The sequence below is a fragment of the Pipistrellus hanaki genome, assembly GCF_964339955.1.
Source record: "Pipistrellus hanaki genome assembly, chromosome: 5".
NCBI classification, from domain to species: domain Eukaryota; kingdom Metazoa; phylum Chordata; class Mammalia; order Chiroptera; family Vespertilionidae; genus Pipistrellus; species Pipistrellus hanaki.
In genome coordinates this window covers 54,609,136-54,632,027 of record NC_140507.1, presented here as the reverse complement: position 1 = coordinate 54,632,027, position 22,892 = coordinate 54,609,136, and the positions used below count along the sequence as shown (strand labels likewise).

The 22,892-nt window shown below is 42.0% G+C and overlaps 1 protein-coding gene and 1 pseudogene across 2 annotated transcripts; one reads left to right on the top strand and one right to left on the bottom strand.

Moving 5' to 3' along the window:
* Nucleotides 1-6,536: 6,536 nt before the first annotated feature.
* LOC311623303 (tripartite motif-containing protein 60-like) lies at nucleotides 6,537-7,850 on the top strand (annotated as a pseudogene). Its single transcript has one exon. The product of its transcript is annotated as a tripartite motif-containing protein 60-like (transcript).
* A 9,877-nt stretch (nucleotides 7,851-17,727) lies between these two features.
* Nucleotides 17,728-19,092, bottom strand: LOC311623302 (tripartite motif-containing protein 60-like; the record flags this gene model as incomplete). The annotated part of the gene is made up of 1 exon (XM_084885313.1): nucleotides 17,728-19,092. One exon carries the CDS (start codon nucleotides 19,090-19,092, stop codon nucleotides 17,728-17,730), a length of 1,365 nt encoding a protein of 454 aa, XP_084741439.1.
* Nucleotides 19,093-22,892: the final 3,800 nt, after the last annotated feature.

Here is a 22,892-nt window from a genome sequence, read left to right as displayed (position 1 = left end):
AAAAATTTAATTGGATTCAGAAATTATGGCAAGCAGAAGCTTTTCACTCATGTATTCTTGAATTTTTGTATGCATGTATTTTTACCTGGCCCTTGCAGGTAAGTGGGACTTTACAATCGGTTTTAGAAAATGGAATACAAGAAAATGCGTGTCAATAAAAATATATATATTAAAAAAAAAATGCGTGTCAATTCATAGTGTTGGCCTTCAAGTCTCAGTGTGCTCCCTCTTTTGTTCAGTTACAGTGACCCTTTGCTGTGATAACCCATGACTGAGGAGTTAGATCCCTGGGTGGGTAATGGAGCAGCGCCCTGATGACCTACCCTGCACTTGGCAAGAATGAGCCCCTGAGGTCACAGGGCCACTCTGGTCAGTGCAGTGGTCCCTCGTCCCTCGACGAAAGCCCGGCTGAGCACCTTTTCAAGATACGGAGACCGACACACAGTACATTGATATGCAAAGTCAAGCTCTATTTCCCAACACCATAAACAACACACCTACAGACTTCCAAACAGAAGCATGTTCTAACATGTCGGCAGTTTCACATGTTAAACACTAAAGTATCCACTCTGCCGCCAGAGAACCTGCTCCAAGATACCCAGTGAAATAAAATAAAATAAAAACAGAAGAAAACAAACAAACTACCCAAGGAGAACCTCCGGCCGCTGGCACCCCGCACAGGGCGCTGCCGGCCATTTCCGCCATGGCCGTTCTCACTGGCCTCCAGAGGCCTCAGGGCCGTCGCCGGGCCGCACCCCCACCCCGCCAGGCCCCGCGGCCCCGCCCGGTCCGGTCCTTCCTGAGTCCCGCCTCCCGCGGCCTGGGACCCGCTCACCTCCCCGCTCTGCCCGGTCTCCGCTCAGCGCTGAGGGCGGAGCGGAGCTGTGTCCTCAAGGCCCCGGAGGCGCCGTGCGCTCCTCTCCGGCCCTGCGACGCCAGGCTCTTCCACTTCCGGGTCAAAGGGCGCGACGCTGCCCAGTTTCCGGTTCACGGGGAACTGGTCCGCTGCACTCTCTGTCGGGCCAGCGCCTGGGAGGTGACAGGCCCTCTCTATGACATTCTCCACCTTCCTCTCTGACTTTCCACCTCTGATTTCTGTGGCGGTTCATCCCCCCTCCAGTTCCGTCAGTGTCTGGTTCAATCCGTGCTTGAATATCTTGAAAAGCCCCCATTTTGTTTTTCTCAAATGAAATTGCCTAGGGTGGGAGGGTGGGAAGAGATCAACACGACAACGTGTAGGCATATATGCGCCATCCATGGACACAGACTATAGGGTGGTGAAGGCCAAGGGGATGAGGGGATGGGAGGACGGGTATGTGGGGAGGGAGGACGGGGATGGGCAATAGGGGAAACTGGGGGGGGGGGGGGGGCGGGGAAATGGGGACACATGTAATACTTTCCGTAATAAAGTTTTTTTTGTTTGTTTTTTGGTTTTTAAAGAAATTGCCTAAAGGTCTCAGCCTGTTTCGTTAGGAGTTCTCTTAATGGCTTCTGCCCTGCTCGGTTTGGCTCAATGGATCAAGGGACGGCCTGCGTTCCATTCTGCCATCACTATAAGCAATACACATACAGACTTCCAAACAGAAGCATGTTCTAAACGCCCCACTGCGGGCTCCATCTCCCTCTGTAGGGGGCGTGCAGGAGGCAGGCAATGATTCTCACCATGGACGTTTCTATCCATCCCTCTCTGAAATCAATAAAAACATTAAAAAAAAAAAAAATAGCTTCTGCCCTTGAAGGAGGTGTTTCACAACCTGGCTTTGTCTCATTTTCTACTTCACAAAATCATCCTGCGGTTCTCAGCCTCCACAGGTCCCCGCGCAGCAGACCAGGCCCCGCAGCACCGTTTCCCTGTCCCCGCCCCCGGGAGAGGGCGGCCTGTGGGTGCGGAGGGGCTCTCACGGGCCCCAGGCGGGCGTGCCCGGTGCTGGGGAAGAAAGGCCACTGCTCGCTTGGGCAGCGCCTATACTGAAACTCGAGCCTTAGGGAGAAGATTGGCATGGCCCCGGTGCAAGGATGATAAGAAAATTCGTGAAGCATTACATACTAGTATTTTTTTAAAAAGGCTACTATTCAACAACAGATCAGAGTTTGGAGCAAGGACAGATTTATTGAGGAAGGAGATGGGAGAACCAATTCTCAAACCCATTTTCAGAGTGTCTGGAATCCAGGCATCTTTTATTGTTAAGGGAAAAGACGGGGGAGCGAGTTGTGGATGCTGGCCCCTTCCTTCCATAAAATCCAGAATGTTGGAAAAGTTTTTACTCTATTATTTGTTGACACATCCAGTAAAAATGTGCGTACTGTGCACATTCTATGCACTTCCATCAGTCTATCGAGGATAACATTTGCTTTTTTTTTTTTTTTTTTTTAATAGTGAACTCTTTTTTTTTTTAATATATTTTATTGATTTTGTACAGAGAGGAAGGGAGAGAGAGAGAGAGTTAGAAACATCGATGAGAGAGAGTCATCGATCAGCTGCCTCTTGCACACCCCCTACTGGGGATATGCCCGCAACCAAGGTACGTGCCCTTGACCGGAATCGAACCCGGGACCCTTCGGTCCCCAAGCCGACGCTCTATCCATTGAGCCAAACCGGTCTCGGCTGCTTTTTTTTTTTTTTTTTTTTTTTTTTTTAAGAGAACACTAGAAATAAGGTTTTGGAATAAATAACTCCTGAAGTCTCTTTATACTCTGAGGTGTTTTTTGTTTGTTTGTTTGTTTTTAATTTTTATTGATTATAGAGAGAAAGGAAGGGGCAGGGATAGAGAGATAGAAACATCAATAAGAAGGAAACATTAATCAGCTGCTTCCTGCACACCCCTGAAGGAGGATCAAGTCCACAACCTGGGCATATCCCCTGACCAGGAATAAACCAGTGACCTCCTGGTCCATTGGTCCACGCTCAACCACTAAGACACACCAGCCAGGCAATTTTGTTTTTTAATCTACTAATTCCTTACTCATTTGTTTGTCATGGGCACTGACCTAATGCTAGTATTATTTATGGAATAGCTATTTTATGTCTGTTACTACGATAGTAAATATCCTCTTCCATTATAAACACCATCACTATGACTTTTGTTGGCGAAGAGAAAAAAGAGCATAAGACGGTTCTAGGGATAGTAACCTCACAGGATGATCTTGATCATAAATTCCTAACAGGGCAGGTCATGGTGGGTAGTCAGGTCCCAAGCATATAACGTATATATGCTTTACATTCATACGTACATTCTCATCCGATAATGTTTTTATTGATTTTAGAGAGAGGAAGGGAGAGAACTATTGATTGCCTCCCTTACCTACAAGAGGATGGAATCTGCAACCTTTTTGGTGCGCCGGGTGATATCCCAACTAACTGAGCCACCTGGCCAGGGCAAAACGTATAACTTCTTCACTAAAAGGCTTATCTTTGCTTCAGGCAAGCCCCATCTTTGTTTCTGTGCATCTAGGCTAACACACGGTCATGTAATTTTCCTACCTTCTCTCCTTAATTTCAAAAGTATAAATGAAACTGCAAAACTCTTCTTCTGTGGAGTGTTTGAGTTTCTGCTCCCAAGCATATGTCCTCAGTTTGCCTCAGATAAACTCATAAAAATTATTTACAAAGAAAAATACATTCTTTGCAGTTTTGGAGGTTTTTCATTTATTTTGTATAAAAAGAAACTCAACTTCATAGGAAAGATTTACAACCTCGTGGCTGAAACAATCTAGTCCTGGAGGCACCTGCTCTTTACCACTCCCCGCCCTTATTACCTATAAACTACCGTATTTTCCGGCGTATAAGACGACCCCCTAATTTTACAGTTAAAACATAGGTTTAGGCCTATATTCACTGTATAAGACTACCCCCCACTTCCGAGGCAACACCAGTTCTTTTTTTAATAGACTGCCTCTCTGACTCTGGCCAATCTGAGCAGGCTTTTTACTAGAATACAGTGTAGCTTCGGGTACAGAACATGTATAATTTGCATGCATAAAAAGCCTCATTATTGGAATTAACACTCATATATGATTTATCCCTTACAACCCTGCCGCAGAATCTGCACCCCACACTCTACCTCTGAGAATTCTAACCACCCGCCTTCTCCTGTGCTCTCTGCCGAATCCCCGCTCCCATGACTGCCAGCAACCTAATTTCGTGAGAGAGTGGCTGGCCATTCCCTTCTCACTTTCTGATCTTCCTGAAATCCTGAGAATGTGAGCTCCAAAACAGCCTTTCCCATCTGACACTCATTCTCAGGCCACCCAAAGACTGCCTTCCACAACAGCTTCTTCTATTCCCATGTCCATTCTACCCCTGAGGGAGGCAGCAGGAATTGAGGGCATAGTCTGAGTCCACTTCCCATTCTCTATGTCCAGTCTCACAAACTGAGGTGCTCTTAGGAGGGTCCTCTGTCCTAAAGGATTAAATGTTAACTGTTGGGAGGAAAGGTCAGGGGATCCAAACTGCTTAATCGGCATTGCACTAGGTAAGGAAAAGTCACCCTGAGGCCAGGGTCCCATCCTACAATTTATTGCACCTTCCTGTGGGGCTTTCCACCCTGATGACCTCCTGTACCTCGTAATCTTTCTCTGCTCTTATCTAACTGCATACAACAGATTAACAAGAGATAAAATATTTTAAATTACATTCTTTTATAGGTAGATAAAATATTTTAAATTACATTCTTTTATATGTAGGAATTTCACAAAGATTTGAGAAGTGAGACTTCTATACCACCTTGAGGTGACGAATAGGCTAGGGGTAAGGAGCTTCTGAGGTTGTGGGATGCTATTCACTGGAAAAAGAGAGGAAGAAATGTTTGATAAGCAAAGGTGGTCCAGTTAAACTTGTAAGCCGAGAAGAAAGTTTTATTTTGTTTCAATAACACAGCACTGATAATGTGATTTGCACTTTGCAAGCAGGAGACCCAGGAAAGACAGTGGTATAGTTAGAAGGCCTAAGAGTTTGAGAGCAGATGGTTCAGATTCCAGCGAGGGTGTGAGGGGCTGAGAACCAGCAGCACCCAGGACAGGAGGTGGGGTGCTACCTTATTCAGTCCAGCAGAGAGTGAATTCAGCCTTCTCCCAGTTTTTGTTCTATTCAGGCCAGTGGATTTGATAATGCCCACTGACAAATGCCCACTGCTTTGCTCATCTACTGATTCAAATTCTAATCTCCAGAAATCTCACAGTCACACTCAGAATTAGTGTTTCCCCTGCTATCTAGGTATCTAGTGGCTGAATGAAGTTGGCGTGTAAAGTTGACCAGTTCATCCTTCACATCTTTCTCTATCCCTTATATTTTTTGAAAATGGGTAATTTGGAACTCTATTTGTTAGGTTCACTTTACTTACAAATATTCTTCACAAATAATGGTATATAGTCCCTTCAACAGTTCTATGATATCTGATTGTTATTTATTATTATTATTAGAGAGGGAGGGAGATAGAGAAAGAGCCAGAGAAATATCAGTGAGAGAAACACCTTGATTAGTTACCTCTGTTAGTACCCCAACCAGGGATGGAACTCGTGACCTTGTGATGCATCGGGCAACACTCCAACCAACTGAGCCACACTGGCCATTCTTAAAAAAAAAAAAAAAAAAAAAGAATATATATATATATATATTGGTTTTTAGACTGAGAGGAACAGGGGGAAAAGAGATAGACAGAAAGAGATTGATTTGTTCCAATTATTTTTGCATTCATTGTTTAATTATTAAGTGGGCCCTGACCATGAACTGAACCTGAAATCTTGACACATCAGAACCATGCCTCAAACGACTGAGCCAACTGGCACACATCACTTTTTAAAATTTTATTTTATTTTATTTTTTCATAACTTTTTAAAAAATGTATTTTTTATTTTTTTTATTTCAGAGAGGAAGGAAGAGGGAGATAGAAACATCAATGATGAGAGAGAATCACTGTTTGGCTGCCTCCTGCACACCCGTTACTGGGGACCAAGCCCACAACCCAGACATATGCCCTTAATCGGAATCAAACCTGGGACCTTTTAGTCCACAGGCTGACACTCTATTCACTGAACCAAACTGGGAGGGAATTTTTTTTCAATGATGATTGAGACCAATGATAAATTTGCCTAGATTGACTAATTCCTTTAAAGTTAAAAATAGATAGTCTTTACTTCTAGCTCCTACTAAGATATTGTCATGATTAAATGATTTGGTCTACCTGACATAGTCTTTATACAGGGATAGAAGGATTAATGCTGCTTGAACCTTTAAATGGCTGTATCTTTCTGTTCACAGAAACTACATATGATTTGGATAGTGCTTGTTTTTTTTTTGTTTGTTTGTTTGTTTGTTTGTTTTTTACCAAAGTCCACAACTGATTTTCACTTGGGGCAACCTGATATTAAATACAGAAGGAGAAGGTGACAGGAAGACTGGACATCGGCTGGCCACTGGGATTGTGTGTGGAAGCTCCTACTGACTTCCACAGGGAAGGAGCCGAAAGCCAACCATTTCCTTGCTCCTGAAGGATCGCACTGATAGAAGAGTCTCTTCCTACAGACACCTTCACTGTGCAATGGCCTTTGCAGTTTCCCTGGCTGAGCTCCAAGCAGAGGCCAGCTGTCCTATCTGCCTGGATTACCTGAGAGACCCAGTGACCACTGAGTGTGGAAACAACTCCTGCATCCTCCGGCACTGGGAAGGTCTACCTTTCCCTGTCCTGTCTGCCTCCGCCACTGCCCTGTCAGGATCTTGAAAAGGAACCCCCAATTATGTCACATGATTGAGATTGTTTAGCAGATCCCCACCTCAGGGAACCAGAGGAAACTTCAGGAAGAAATATCCCTGTGTGGGAAGCACCATGACATTCTGACCCTGTTCTGTGAGAAGAAATGAGCTGTTGTGTCCCCAGTCAGACCACCAGGATCAGCCCTTGATACCTATTGAGGAAGCTATTCACAGGAGGATGCTCAAATTTTACATGGAGGCCCAGATGAAGAATGCTGAAGACTATGAAGCTGCATATAACATCCAAGAAGGAAAAACTTCCTAAGTGAAGAGATGGATGACAAAATAGAGGGGAATATTTGGAAGATGACTGTAAGAACTTAAGAGTTCCTTGGAAATGCAGAGAAATGAAATTAAAGATAATCTACTTATTGAAGAGAGAGATATTGAAGAAAACCTAACTGAAAATGGAAGGCAAATTTTATACCATAAGTTCAGATTAAAAAACTGCTATGTGAAATTGAAGAGAAGTACTTGCAGACAGACGTGGATTTAATTACAGGTATTGAAAGTATCTACTGCAGGTTTAGAAACCTAGGGGCCCCTGCAGATTTTATATAATAAAAGAAGGAGATTTTCACTCTTTCCTCCACATTACTTGGGACTCCAGAAAATGATAAGCGTGCTTCAGGTACATTTGACACGATCCTGAAACTGCACACCCAAGTTTCATTATCCTGAGTGATAGAAAAAGTGTGACATATAGGAGACCAGATGGTCTTCCTAATCCCCAGGCACTTACTGCTTACCCAGCTGTCCTGAGTTCTGAGGGATTGGATGCTGGCAGGCATTTTTGGGAGGTGAAAATAGGAGGCACAGGCGAATGGTCCTTAGGTGTGTGTAAGGAATCTTTTCCCAGAAATACTCACATATCACCATCCCCAAGGAATGAATGCTGGACTAATATATTTGGCTCTTCCTAGGATAATGTAAGATTGGCATTTTTCTGGACTATGAGTTGGGAGAGGTTTCATTTTATAATTTAAATAACACGTCATACTTGTATGGGTTCACTGATACATTTAGAGAAAAAACTTATGCCTTATTTTCTAGTGCATCTTCTTCAGAATCTCATACAATCAGTATCATCAGAATCCAATGATGAAAAATATGTAGATATTGTATGTGCTTAAGGTAGTTTCTTCCCTTGTTTTTTTTTTTTTTTTTTTTAAATGAAGCAGGCTAGCCTTCTGGGCCCCCTGGCTCATGAGGTTTATTTATTTATTTATTTATTTATTTATTTATTTATTTAAAAATATATTTTATTGATTTTTTACAGAGAGGAAGAGAGAGGGACAGAGAGTTAGAAACATCGATGAGAGAGAATCATCCATCAGCTGCCTCATGCACACCCCTTACTGCGGATGTGCCCGCAACCAATGTACATGCCCTTGACCGGAATCGAACCTGGGACCTTTCAGTCCGCAGGCTGACGCTCTATCCACTGAGCCAAACCAGTTTCGCTAGGTGCTCCATCCTTGAGTTTAGGGGCCACGTTCCAATCAAACAAACTTCCACCAACAGCACCCAGTAACCGCCATGAACACCACAAGCCAGTCTCTTTTCCCGGTCTCCTCAGTCATTTTGGGTCCTACTCAAATACCCGCCCTACTTTCCACCCAAAACCTTATCATGTGAGCAATAAACTTTTCATACTCTCCTGGTATGTGGTTAGTCATCACTGTGAACAGCTGAAACCAATTTTGGATGGCTCCACCCTGCCTAAGCAAGCTGGTCACCACCATTGACATTGTGAGCAGGATTTTTCAGATATGAAGCCCCCGCCCCACCTGACAATGTGGTGACACACCCAGGTTCCCTAGGCAAGGTGTCCTTGTAGCTTGTGCCGCGTTTGCTGAGTTCTATGGAAGCTGTGCTGTAGATTTAATAGTTAAGTCAGAATTTTCGATAATAAACAAATTCTGTTTACTTTTTTATTTTCCATATAATATTTTAGAAATCCTTATTGTCCTGCCTTTGTTTCATGTTTTATAAAATTTTCACGTATAGGGGTGAGCAAAAGCAGGTTGACAGTAATGATACAAATAATATAGTAGTTAATAAAAATTAATAAAAGAAAAACAATTTTGCATACTAACAACTGTAAACATATTTTTCTTTTAAAATCCTCACCTGATGATATGTGTATTGATATGTAGAGAGAGGAATGGACAGAGAAAGTAAAAAACAGGTATGTGAGAGAGAATCATCAATCTATTGCTTCCCCAATGTGCCCTGACTGGGGATTGAACCTGAAATCTATGTGCCCTGAATGGGAATCCAATCTGCAACCTTTTTGATGTAGATGATCTTCCTTGGAACCAAGCCACCCAGCCAGGGCTGTACAACTACCTTTGGCAATCCCTGTATGACCTCCAAAGGTCACACACTCGTTTTTGACATTGTTTATTTGCCAAATTTTCAGAATATCCTTCCATTTGAATGCCTATATGTGTATTGTTTACAATGTTTGAAATTAAAGTGTGCTTTTGCATATCTCTGTACTATCTGTCTATCTCTGTAACTTGAAAAGATGCTTAGCAGAGCTTTCATTGAGGTACCTGGATTGAATCTACCACCTTTGGCACAAGCTCCAAACAACTGAGCCACACTACCCTGGATTGGGACCTGTTTGTTTGTTTGTTTGTTTTGTGTGTGTGCTTAATATGTTTTTTAGAATTAGGGCAAAGATTTTTCAATTGTTCATGGATAGATCACTGCAGCTTCCTTTAAAAAGGTTTCTAGCCCAGCGAGAATGGCTTGGTGGTTGAGTGTCAACCTATGAACCAGGAGCTCAGAGTTTGATTCCTAATCAGGGCACATGCCAAGGTTGTGTGTTCAGTCCCCAATGGGCAGTGTACAAGAAGCAGTAGATCAATGATTATCCCTCATCATTGATGTTTCTCTCTCTCCCTCACTGAAATCAATAAAAATATATTGAAAAAAAAAAAAACAACCTGCCTATAAGCTATTGATGTAAAAAAGAGTTAAGTTCCTATGACATACCATCAATATTTTAACAAAATGACATTGAATGAAATGAGGACCTGCTGTATTTGATTATAAAGTCAGTCTTCAGATTTTCTTTCTGCTGTCATTTTTGCTACTCAACCATGACACAGACAAGCTGAGAGATACAATGGGCTCACCAGTGGAATGTGTCATTAGTGGGAATCTCTCTTTTTTTTTTAAAAAAGAGTAATATATATAATGGACATCAAAAGTATTCTAAACTTTTGCTGGAGATCAACCACCTATTTCCCCTTCCCAGTGCAAAGGGGAAAAGTGATCAGGTGCATGATTTATAGTATCTTTGATATCAAGTAAATGAGGTACTCAAGAGAAGTACACTGAATGGCCAGATTATTATATATATATATATATATATATATATATATATATATATATATATATACTAGAGGTCCAATGCATGAAATTCATGCATGGGGGGGCATGGTATTCCTCAGCCCAGCCTGTACCCTCTCCAATCTGGGATCCCTCTCACAATCCAGGACTGCTGTCTCTCAACTGCTCGCCTGCCTACCTTCCTGATTGCCACTAACTGCTTCTGTCTGCCAACCTGATTACCCCCTAACCACTCCCATGCCAGCCTGATTGATGTCTAACTGCTCCCCTGCCAGCCTGTTTTGCCCCCAACTTCCCTCCTCTGCCAGCCTGGTCACCCCTAACTGCACTCCCTTTCAGGCCTGGTCCCTCCAAACTCCTCTTCTCTGCTATCTGATCACCCACAACTGCCCTCCCTTGTAAGCCTGGTGCCTCCCAACTGTCTTCCCCTGCTGGCCATCTTGTGGTGGCCATCTTGTGTCCACTTGGGGGCAGGATCTTTGACCACATGGGGAGAGCCATATTGTGTGTTGGAATGATGGTCAATTTGCATATTATTCTTTTATTATATAGGATAGAGGCCTGGTGCATGGGTGGGGGTCAGCTGGTTTGCCCTGAAGGGTGTCCCAGATCAGGGTGGGGGCATGGGACAGCCTGGGCAAGGGGCCTATGGTGGTTTGCAAGCTGGTCACGCTGGCCCCCCATCAACCCAAGCAGAGGCCCTGGTACCTGGAATTTATTTATCTTCTACAATTGAAACTTTGTAGCCTGGTGTGAAAGCCTGAGCCAGCAGGGCTGCAAAAGCTTGGCTTCCTCAATCTCCTGGGGAAACCCTAGCCTCCTGCTTTTCCAGCTCAGTGGCTCCCACCATTTCTGTTGGAATTTATTTACCTTCTATAATTGAAACTTTGTACTCTTGAGTGGAGGCGTCGGCCTGCCAGGGTGTGAGGAAAGCTTGGTTTCCTCCATTGCCAAGGAAACCCAAGCCTCCCTCCTGCTCTCTGTGGCCACAGTCATCTTGGATGGGGTTAATTTGCATGCTCGCTCTGATCATCTGATGGGTGTGTTGGTGGGCGTGGCTTGTGGGTGTAGCAGAGTGATAGTTAATTTGCATATTATTCTTTTATTAGAGAAAGTTAGAAACATCAATGATGAGAGAATTATTGATTGACTGTCTCCTATATTATCTCCATTGGAGATTGAGCCCACAACCTGATTGGGAATCATACTGTGACCTCCTTGTTCAATAGGCAGATACTCAAACACTGAGCAACACTGATTGGGTTTAAATATATTTTTATTGATTTCAGAGAGAGGACAGGAGAAGCAGAGAGAGAAACATCAATGATGAGAGATAATAATTGATTGGCTGCCTTTTTGCACAACCCCTACTGGGGACCGTGAGTTCATGAGTCGATGCTGAGACAATGAGTCACACTGGTTGGGTGAGGTTATATATATTTTTAAAAATCACCTCTATGCTGTCTCAAAGACACCTTTTTTTTACAGCTGCATAATATTCCATTGTGTAAATGCTCCACATCTTTTTTAAAAAAATTATATTTTATTGATTTTTCACAGAGAGGAAGGGAGAGGGATAGAGAGCTAGAAACATTGATGAGAGAGAAACATCGACCAGCTGCCTCCTGCACACCCCCTACCGGAGATGTGCCCGCAACCAATGTACATGCCCTTGACCAGAATCGAACCTGGGACCTTTCAGTCCGCAGACCGACCCTCTATCCACTGAGCCAGATTGGTTTCGGCTCCACATCTTTTTTTATCCACTCATCTACTTAAGGGCTCTTGGGCTGTTTCAAGATAAAAAAAATAAATAAATAAATAAATAAATAAAAAAGAGGTGGAACTTTTACTCTTTGAGACAGTGTGGAAGGACCTGGAGAGTATTATGCTAAGTGAAATAAGCCAGTGAGAGAAAGACAAGTATCACTTGATCTCACTTATATGTGGAATCTAATGAACAAAATAAGCTGAGAAAATAGATCCAGAGACACTGAAGCATGTAACAGCTGATAAACTTTACAGGGTGAAGTGACAGGAAGAGAATAATCAAAGAACTTATTGGGTAAACACATAAACGCCATGGACACAGACAATGGTATGGTGAAAGCCTGGGGTGGGAGGGGGGAGGGCTGGATGAGGTTACTGGCGTGGGAAAGGGGACATATATAATACTTTAAACAATAAATAATTATAAAATAAAATAAAATAAGATAAAATAAAATAAAATAAAATGAGCATGCAAGGAGTAATGAGAAAGATGCTGGGTGTCTAGAGGAGGGTCATCTTTAGTTCTTTGGGATGGATTCCAGGAACTCTGGGGTATAGAAAAAAGAAAACAAGCTATGATGACAACTTTCTGGATTATGTTTCTAAGAACAAGTTACTAAACTATAAAGCTTAGAAAGCATTGTACAAGTGAGATCTGCTAGGATATATAGTAAAACCATACAAATAGCACCCCATCACTCTCTAATTCACATCTGCAAATGAAAGGCGACAGGAAGATGCCCTCTGAATACAAATAATTTCTTCATTTTCACCATTAATAACTACATCCCTACCTGTAGAAAATACTTACTATTTTTTGCCCATACTGTATCTCTTCTCTCTTCTTTTGTGACAACAACTCTATTTTCTTTGGGGACCCACCATTTACCTCTACATTAAGTCTCACTGGGAATATATTTCAATATTCTTCACCCTCCTCTGGCCTAGGGGTGGTCATGGAACTAAAGAGATCTGAACAATTCAACTCTGTGAGCAGCAAAGCCAAAGGAGAGCCTGGTTAAGGCAGATTCATTCCAGGGCAGACCCTGACAGGACTTGAGCTGCCCTTGTTGGGTCATTTCAGAGGGCTGGGTGCTCATCTGCCCTATTTCAGAGAAATGTCTGCTTTCCTTAAATTGGCCAAAGTCAGTTTCGCTGCTTGCAAACAATGAACCTCAACTAAAAAGCCTTTGCTTTTGTGAAGTCATTGAAGTGTCTGGGCCTATGACATGACAGATAGTTTTTAATTTTTTATTGAATAGTAGAATTCATACCCACACAAGACCAAAGCAGGCAACTTGCTCAGATTGAAAGTGATTTAGCTTTGTTACTGTTGGTGAAACAGATTTATAGGAATTGTACTCATTCTAAAGCTAAAAGCTATAGATCCAAGAACCCTGGGGTAGCTTAGCATCAACCAAGAAGCATTGACTGCATGCATTTTCTAAGTCTTTCAATTTACTTAGATACTCATTTTATTCCCATACATTGTCAGTTCATGCATCACACCCTTAAAAATGTAGAAACAATCAAATTGCCTTTAAATATGAGTCTTAAATCTACATCCAGGTGAAAAAGGAGGAATTTTCAGTCTTATTAGAAATTGTTCAGTCTTTATTTAGTCAAGATAATTTAACTATGGCCGTACTTACCAAAGAATCTGAACCATTGTAGGGCTGGAACTGTGTTTCATATGACTTGCCTGATAGAACTCATTCAGTGATAAGATCACAGTAATATTTCTATTAATTTATTAATCTTTAATGTAACTCTCAACTTTGCATTTTCCAAGATCACTAATTTTGACCAGTAGGGTAATTCAATTAATTATAAGCACAAATATCTTTCCCCTGAAAATATTGTAATACACTTAAGAAAAGATTTTTTGCAATTATGCTATCACTCTGTACACTGTAAAATAGGGCACTGTTTTTTTGTGTGTGTATTTGTTTGTTTTTGCTTTTTTTAGTAATCTGGTTTGGATCTAAGAAAGGAGAGTCAAAAATCCTTTCATGCCGTAGCTAGTTGGCTCACTGTATAGAGCATCTGCCTGAGGACTGAAAGGTCCCAGGTTCGATTCTGGTCAAGGGCATGTACCTTGATTGCGGGCACATCCTCAATTGGGGGTGTGCAGGGAGCTGCTGATAGATGCTTCTCTCGCATCAATGTTTCTAACTCTCTATCCCCTCCCTTCCTCTCTGTAAAAAAATCAATAAAAATATATTTTTTAAAAAATCCTTTCATTACTACCATGCCTGCCTAAATTCAAAACAGCCCATTGTTTTTCTCCAAGGTTTCCTGGTGATGATGGCCTCAGGTCTGACTGTTGCAGCCGCTCAAGGTCGGTCCACAGCCCTTCAGAGCCAGGGCAGGCGACCCCTAAGGAGGGGAGATTAGCCCCATGGGCCCCAGTGGGACAGAGCGGAGCCCAGAGGCCCAGCGCCCAGGACGCGCAAGGAACCAGGACTGTGAGGCCAGCGCGCTCAGGGGAAGCTCACAGTTCCCAGAGCAGATGCGCCAGGCACGCGGGCTGGGCATCCCTCTGAGACCAGGCACCCGCGCAGCCACCGCCTAGCAGCTCACCCAGGCAAGGACCCTGGAAAATAATCCGGCGAGTAGTGGACTCCATCCCACTCTGGTGCCTCCTCTTACAACCCCGCGCCCCAGGCCAGCCTCGCGCAGGAAGCACTGCCTCATGCCTGGCCGCTGGGGGTGAGGGTGGCTTCCCCGCGCAACCTCCACCTAGCGCGTTTGGGACCAGCCGCCCCCCACTTTTGTGCGCTCATGTTCTCTAGCTGGCCCCCCACCGTGACTTCTGATTGCTTGAGACCAAAGCCCCAGCCAGCTACACCTCCCCACCTGTTCCCAAGGCCTCATTCATTTCGTGGCATTTAGACATTAGTCTCAATGATTCGTTTTCCAATGGATCACCAAAATGTCAAAATAATAGAGCTTTATATTGCAACCAAATAACGAATGTTTTAAGGCTTATTTTACTTAAATGAAATGTCTTCTTTATTGGGGGAAATTACCCAACAACTGCTATAGGCTTAAGTAAAGATATTGTAAATGTCTATGTTAATCTATTTACAAGTTTTTTCTTCTTTTTTCTACTTTTTAATATGTTCTTATTGATTTCAGAGAGGAAGAGAGAGGGGAGAGAGACAGAAATATTAACGATGAGAGAATCATGGATCTGCTGCTTCCCGCTCCCCACTTGTCCCTCCCACTTGGGATGTAGCCACAACAAGGACTTGAACATGACCTTCTGATTCATAGATCCACCCTCAACCACTGAGCCATCCAAGCAGGGCCTATTTGCAAGTTTAATGACTTTTCATTCTCATACTCATTATTAATGTACATTTTACTAATGTCTAATTGGAATCAGGAATTATGGCAAACAGCAGCTTTTCACTTCCAATGCATGCATTTTTCTTCACCTCTTGCAGAGAAGGAGGGTCTTGCAATTGCTTTTAGAAAGTGGATTAAGAGAAAAGTGTGTCTCTTCCTGGTGTTGGTGGCCCTTCAATGCTCCCTCTTTCTCTAGTTGTAGTGACCCATGCTGTGACAACACATGACTGAGGGAGGTAGATCCCTGGGTGGGTAATGGGGCAGTGCCCTACTGGCCTACATTTCATTTTATAACAATAAGCACCTGAGATACCACAGCATAGCAGGTGACTCTGGTCAATAGTGGTCCCTTGTACCCCAATGAAAGCCCTGCTGAGCATTTTTTTTTTCTTTATCGATGCAGTGGTTCTCAATCTTTCTTTTTTCCCCCCCTCAATCTTTCTAAAGCCACGACTCTTTAATACAGTTCCTCATGTGGTGACTCCCAACCATAAAATTATTTTTCTTTCTTTTTCTTTTTTCCCCATAAAATTATTTTTGTTGCTACTTCATAACTGCAATTTAGCTACTGTTATGAATTGTAATGTAAATATCTGTGTTTTCCGATGGTCTTAGGCTCTACAGCAGCGGTTCTCAACCTGTGGGTCGCAATGGAAAACACAGATATTTACATTATGATTCATTAACAGTAGCAAAATTAGTTAAAGGAACATTTACAGCCGTGGCCAGGTGGCTCAGTTTGTTGGAATGTGTCTCCTACACCAAAAAGTTGCAGATTTGATTCCCACTCAGAGCACATAGGTTTTAGGTTTAACTCTCCTTCGGGGCACATAAAGGAAACAACTGGTGGGTGCTTCTCTCTCACATAGATGTTTCTTTCTCTTCTTTTCTATGTCTGTATATCAATAAACATATCAGTTGAGGATTTCATTTATTTTATAAATATATTTTTAAATATGATTTTTGTTGGTTTTATAGGTGAAGGGAGATTGAGATAGAAACATCAACAATGAAAATCATTGATCTGCTGCCTCCTACACATCCCCTACTCGGGATTGAGTCTGCCACCCTGGGCATGTGTCAACTGGAATTGAGCCCAGGACCTTTCAGTCTGCAGGCCAGTGCTCAATACACTGAACCAAGCAAGCTAGATCTCAAGTGAAGATTTTAAACAAAAGTGTTTATAGTTAATACACAAAAGTTTATTCTTGTATTGTTATTAATTACTGTACATATTTGTATCACTACTGCCAGCCTGCTTTTGCTCAGCACTGTACATGCACATTTTATAAAACATGAGACAAAAGCAAGACAATTAGGATTAAAAAAAAAAAAAGTCATATGAAAAATAACAAGCAAATAAAATGAGTTTCTTTTTAAAAATATATGTATTGCCGAAACCGGTTTGGCTCAGTCGATAGAGCGTCAGTTGGTCTGTGGACTGAAAGGTCCCAGGTTCGATTCTGGTCAACGGCATGTACGTTGGTTGCGGGAACATCCCCGGTAGGGGGTGTGCAAGAGGCAGCTGGTCGATGTTTCTCTCTCATAGACATTTCTAGCTCTCTATCTCCCTCCCTTCCTTTGTAAAAAAATCAATAAAATATATTTTAAAAAAAGCAAAAAACCAAAAAACCACTTCTGACTTAGGTCAGTCAAATCTACAACACAGCCTCCATAGAACTCAGCAAATGTAGCACAGACTGCAAGGATACCCTTGCCTAGGGAACCAGAGGTATTACCACGCAAAGCCAGAGGAAGCCCTGGTTGGGCGGGGGTGGAGGGATGCAGGGAGGTTCATATCTGGAAAATCCTGCTCACAATGCCAATGATGGTGACCAGCTTGCATAGTCAGGGTGGAAGCCATCCAAAATTGGTTTCAAATATCCATACTGATGACTTGCCACATACCAGGAGAGTATGAATAAGTTTATAACTCACATGATGAGCTTTTGTGGTGTCAGTGGACCTTAGAGTGGGAATCAAAATGACTGAAAGCACAGGGAAATGGGACTAGCTTGTGGTGTTCATGGCAGTTACTGGGTGCTGATAATAATGGAAACTTGCTTGGTTGGTACTTCCCACTTGCACCCAAGGGTGGACCACCTGGACTTTCTCATCACTTTTCCAGGTGTAAGGTCAGGGAGGAGAGAAGGATGCATCATAAAAGCTTTCAACATTCAAACATCAAAACTGGAATCAGGATCTTTATAAGTATTCAATGACAAGGAAAGGAAATAAGCACATAAAAAATTTAACCAGCCGAAGCCGGTTTGGCTCAGTGGTAGAGCGTCGGTCTGCAGACTGAAAGGTCCCGGGTTCGATTCCGGCCAAAGGGCATGTACATTGGTTGCGGGCACATTCCCGGTCGGGGGTGTGCAAGAGGCAGCTATGTTTCTCTCTCATCGACGTTTCTAGCTATCTCTCTCCCTTCCTCTCTGTAAAACATCAATAAAATATATATATTTTTTAAAAATTTTTAACCCAAATTGTCATCTTTTGCCTCTAATGATTTTGATTTCAAGAGATTCTGAAGTTGCAGCAACAGAAAAATAAGCCTTAAGTTTTTCTGTGAATGTACCAGTGGTTCTATACAAGTATGAACAGTCATTCAAATTATAAAATGAAACCTCTCCCAACTCATAGTCCAGAAAAATGCCAATTTTCATTTGTCCTGTAGGGTTAGGGCCAGTTTTAGGAATACAGACGGAGTATTTCCAGCATCCATTTCCTGCTGATGGTGATATGTGAGTATTTCTGGGGAATGATTCTTTACACACACCTAAGAAACATTCACCTGTGCCTTCTATGACTACCGCCCAAAAATGCCTGCCAGCATCAAATTTCTCAGAACTCAGGACAGCTGGGTAAGAAGTAAGATCCCGGGGATCAGCAGAACCACTTGGTGTCAGATAGGTCACATGTCTTCTAAAGCTTGTACTGATGTTTCGATGGGCTGTCTTAGTATCCAGTGTCAAATCTACCAGAAATGTGCGGATCATTTTATGCAGGCCCAAATAATGTGGGGGGAGATTGTAAGAACCCTTCTTTAAATCACATGAAAAAATTGCTGGGGTCTCTAGGTTTTCATACCTGTTGTTGATTCTTTTAATATCCGTGAGTAAGTCCAGGTCTGTCTGCAAACACTTGTCTTCTATTTCACTTAACAGGTTGCCTAGCCTGAACATATGGCTTGAAAGTTGCCGTCCATTTTCCATTAGTTTTTCTTCAACATACTTCTCTTCCATAAGTAGATCATTTTCAATTTCATTTCTCTCGATAGCTAGGAAACTCTTAATTTTTTTACATTCATTGACCAACTCCTCCCTCCATTTTCCTATCTTGCTCTTCACTTCTGAAGTTTTTTCAACTTGGTTTTTATATAAAGTTTTAACAACTTTAAGGTGATTATTCTTGTCCTTAATGTGCTTTCTGAGCATCCTCCTGTGATTAGCAGCAGCTTCCTCAATGGGGACCAGGGGGTGATTCTCGTGGTGGGACACAACCCTGCACTGGGCACACAGCAGCTCCAGGTCCCTCTCACAGAACAGAACCAGAACCCTGCGGTGCTTCTTACACAGGGGTTTCTCTTGCCTTTTCCTCTTTCCCCTGGGAATCTGCTGAACAACTTCATTCATGTGACATAGTTGGGGGTTCCTCTTCAAGCTCCTGTCAGGGCAGTGGTGGAGGCAGACAGGACAGGGAAAGGTGTCTTGTAGACCTTCCCAGCGCTGGTGGATGCAGGAATCACAGAAGTTGTGCCCACACTTTGTGGTCACTGGGTCTCTCGGGTAATCCAGGCAGATGGGGCAGCTGGCCTCTGCTGGGAGCTTAGCCAGGGAAGCTTCAAAGGCCATTGTGCAGGGAGGGTGTCTATCAGAAGAAATACTCTTCAGTCAGTGTGATCCTCCAGGAGTGAGGAAAGGTGAGAAGCTGAGGTCTGCTCAGGCCTCCCTCTCTGTGGAAGGCACTAGGAATTTCCAAGAAGAGTTCCAGTGGCCAGCTGATGTCCAGTCTTCTGTCACCTTGTTTATTTAACGGCAGGTTCCCCTAGTAAAGATCAGCTGTGGAATCTGGTCAAAAACCCAGCACCATCCATCCAAGTCATAAGTGGTTTCTGTGGACAAGAAAGTTCAATTTAAAAGTTCAATCAGCATTAATCCTTCCCTCCCTGTATGAACAGTAGGTCAAGTAGACCAAATCATTTATCATGACAATATTTAAGGAGGAATTAGAAGTAAAGTCTATTTTGCAACTTAAAAGGAATTAATCAATCTAGGCAAATTTATCATTGGCCTCAATCAGAGAAAGCAGGTGATTGATGTTTTCTCTCTCATCGATGTTTCTAGCTCTCTATCCCTCTTCCTTCCTCTCTCTATATAAAATAATTAATAAATAAATAATTTTATTTTGCCGAAAACTGGTTTGGCTCAGTGGAGAGCATCAGCCTGCAGACTGAAAGGTCCCAGGTTCGATTCCGGTCAAGGGCATGTACATTGGTTGTGGGCACATCCCTATAGGGGGTGTGCAGAAGGCAGCTGACCAATGTTTTTAACTCTATCCCTCTCCCTTCCTCTCTGTAAAATATCAATAAAATATATTTTTTAAAATGTTTTTTTGTTTTTTTTTAAAGAAAGTTACCTACAAAGGATCTCCTATTGGAATATCAACTGATTTCTCAACAGAAGCACAGCAGGCCAGAAGGGAATGGAATGAAATATACAAAGTAATGCAAAGCAAGAGACTGAATCCAAGAATATTATACCCAGCAAGGCTATCATTCAAAATTAAAGGTGAAATCAGGAGCTTCATAGACACAAAAGGGCTAAGAGAGTTTATTACTACCAAGCCAGCATTGCAAGAAATACAAAAAGGGACTGCTGTAAAAAGAAGAAACAGAAAGGCAAGAAGAATCACAAAAATGACAATAAATAAGACTTTGTGTCCTGGGATATAGGTGCTTGTTTTTTTTTAATATATTTTACTGATTTTTACAGATAAGAAGGGAGAGGGATAGTTAGAAACATTGATGAGAAAGAAACATTGACCAGTTGCCTCCTGTACACCCTCTACTGGGGATGTGTCCACAACCAAAGTATATGCCCTTGACCAGAATCAAGCCTGGTAACCTTCAGTCCACAGGCTGATGCTCTATCTATTGAGCCAAACTAGTTAGGGCTGGAATGTAGGCTTTAAATGGATATTGACTATATCAGCTTCATTAAAGTAAGAAAAATATTTTTTGAGGAAAAAAAGTGATCTTGGCCAGGTAGCTCAGTTGGTTGGAGCATGGTACAGATGTGTCAAGGTTTCAAGCTCAGTTTGTGGCCAGGGCCTATGTAATAGTCATAATAAAAGCCTAAGCGATTTGTTGACCAGTTGCTATGACACACACTGACCACGAGGGGACAGATGCTCAATGCAGGAGCTGTCTCCTGGTGGTCAGTGTGCTCCTACAGCCAACCTCTCATGCTGGCCAATCTCCAATGGTCCCTACCCCCTGGCTGGCTGCCTCCCTCTGCTCATCAGCCCCAATCACTGGATAGGCTGAGGGACTCCGCCTGTGCACAAATTTGTATAATAAATATAAAATTATTAGTACAATAATTACACAAGGTCACGGGTTCCATCTGCAATTGGGTCATAAGAGAGGCAACTAATCCAGGGATCTCTCTTATGCTTTCTTTCCCTCCCTCGCTAAAAAAAAAAAATAATAATAATAAAATAAAAAAATAACAATAACAAAAAGATAACAAAATAACAATAACAAAAAGAATAGTAACAATAACAAAAACTGTTGGAGGGACTGTACCATTATTTGTGAAGTTTTGCCAGATAAATGAACCTAAATCTCAGAGTTCCAAACTAACTAGTTACAGGAAATATAAGCGATAGAGAATGCTCTGAAGAATAATGTGGTCAATATAAACTGTCACCTTGATTGGACCACTGCATAGCTGGTATCAGGTGAAACACTAGTTCTGAATGTGACTGTGAGGAGGTTTCTGGGAGAAATTAGTATTTGAATTGGATGAACAAAGCAGATCTTTTATGTCTTTCTAGATACATACTATTGGTTATGTTTCTCTGGTAAACCTTTAATAACACATGAAGTAAGTAATCAGTAAAATCCCAACTGTAATAAACTGTACTGCAAATATGATCATGTTGCTTCAACCCAAATATAAACAGAAAGTAAAAACACATGGGAGTAGGTTATAGGAATTAAAGTAGACTTACAAGGTATACACATCAGGTTATTACTAGTATGTATAAATCTAATTTCATTTCGTATAAAAATATTTTATCAAAATTTAGTTGGATATTTGAGGATTAAAAAAACTGATTGATAATTATGTACATTGATGTAATTAATGATATTATAGGTATGAAGATTGCCTTGGCCTATTATTTCAGTTAGTCCCAATAAGCCAAGGTTTCAAGTTAAATCCAAAATCAGAGGACATAGGATTCACCAATGAATGCATGACTGAATGGAACCACAAATCAATGTCTCCTCCTCATTTCCAATCTCTCTCTCTCTCTCTCTCTCTCTCTCTCTTTCTCTCTCTCATCTTGCCCCATCCTTTCACTTTCTGTAAAACAAGTAAATTAAAACAAGTACATAATTTCAAAAATTTTAATGCAGAAGTATGTAAAATAAGAGTTTCTTTTAGAAATGTATAATGAAAAGTCTAGAATTAAAATCTTAAAAGAAATGGCAAAATTTTGTATTGGTAGAAGTTATAAAAAAGTTATTTATAGAATATGGGTTCTTCATTCATGAGTTAATAAAATTTTCTCTCCTATTCTGGATATCTAGAATATTCTATAATTTACTTTCTTAAAAATGTACCATTTTAATTCTATTTCAGTGTTACTCCACTCTCTTTAGTCAAGGTTTCTCCCCTTCCATTTTGTAAGCTTCATCCCAGAGCTCTCAGATCCAGTCCATCTCCTTTCTTCCTCACAGTTGTTTCAAACTGGTTCCCTTTCTCCACTCCAAATCCATAATCTTCTTTCCTGTTCCCACATTCCATCCCCCCATACAAATCTCAATTTTTAGATAGAGATTAGAGAAAGACCATGGCTGACATTAAAGTTCCATCTGCTTGTATATTATGTGGGCTGGATTTCAGGTCTGATCTCAGTCCGCCTGAGTAATTAGGGGTGGGATTTTAAATCCTTTGTTCCTCCTGAGACACAAGGAACTGGGAAATTAGCACTCAGCTTCCCTTTCAGTTTGGTGTCAGCATACACATCAATTTAGGTAAACCTCTTGGAACCTGTTTTTCCCAACAGATATTTAAATATTTTTTAAATTGATTTCAGTGAGGAAGAGAGAGTGGGAGAGAGATAGAAACCTCCATGAGAGAGAAAGAGAATCATTGATTGATTGGCTCCTGCATACCCCACACTGGGGATTGAGCCCCTAAACCCTGGCATATGCTCTTGCCCGGAATCAATCCTGAGATTCTGAGCTAAACCAGCTAGAGCAGAAGCTCTGGTTTTAAACAAAAAGAATTCGGCACCAAACACAGATATTCTAAAAGAGAATTCCCACAGGCAGCTTCAAATCAGCACTTCGGGGTACTTTGCATGAGTAGATATTCCTCATCCCTTAGGTCAGCTTGGGAACCTGGTATCTGTATTTTTA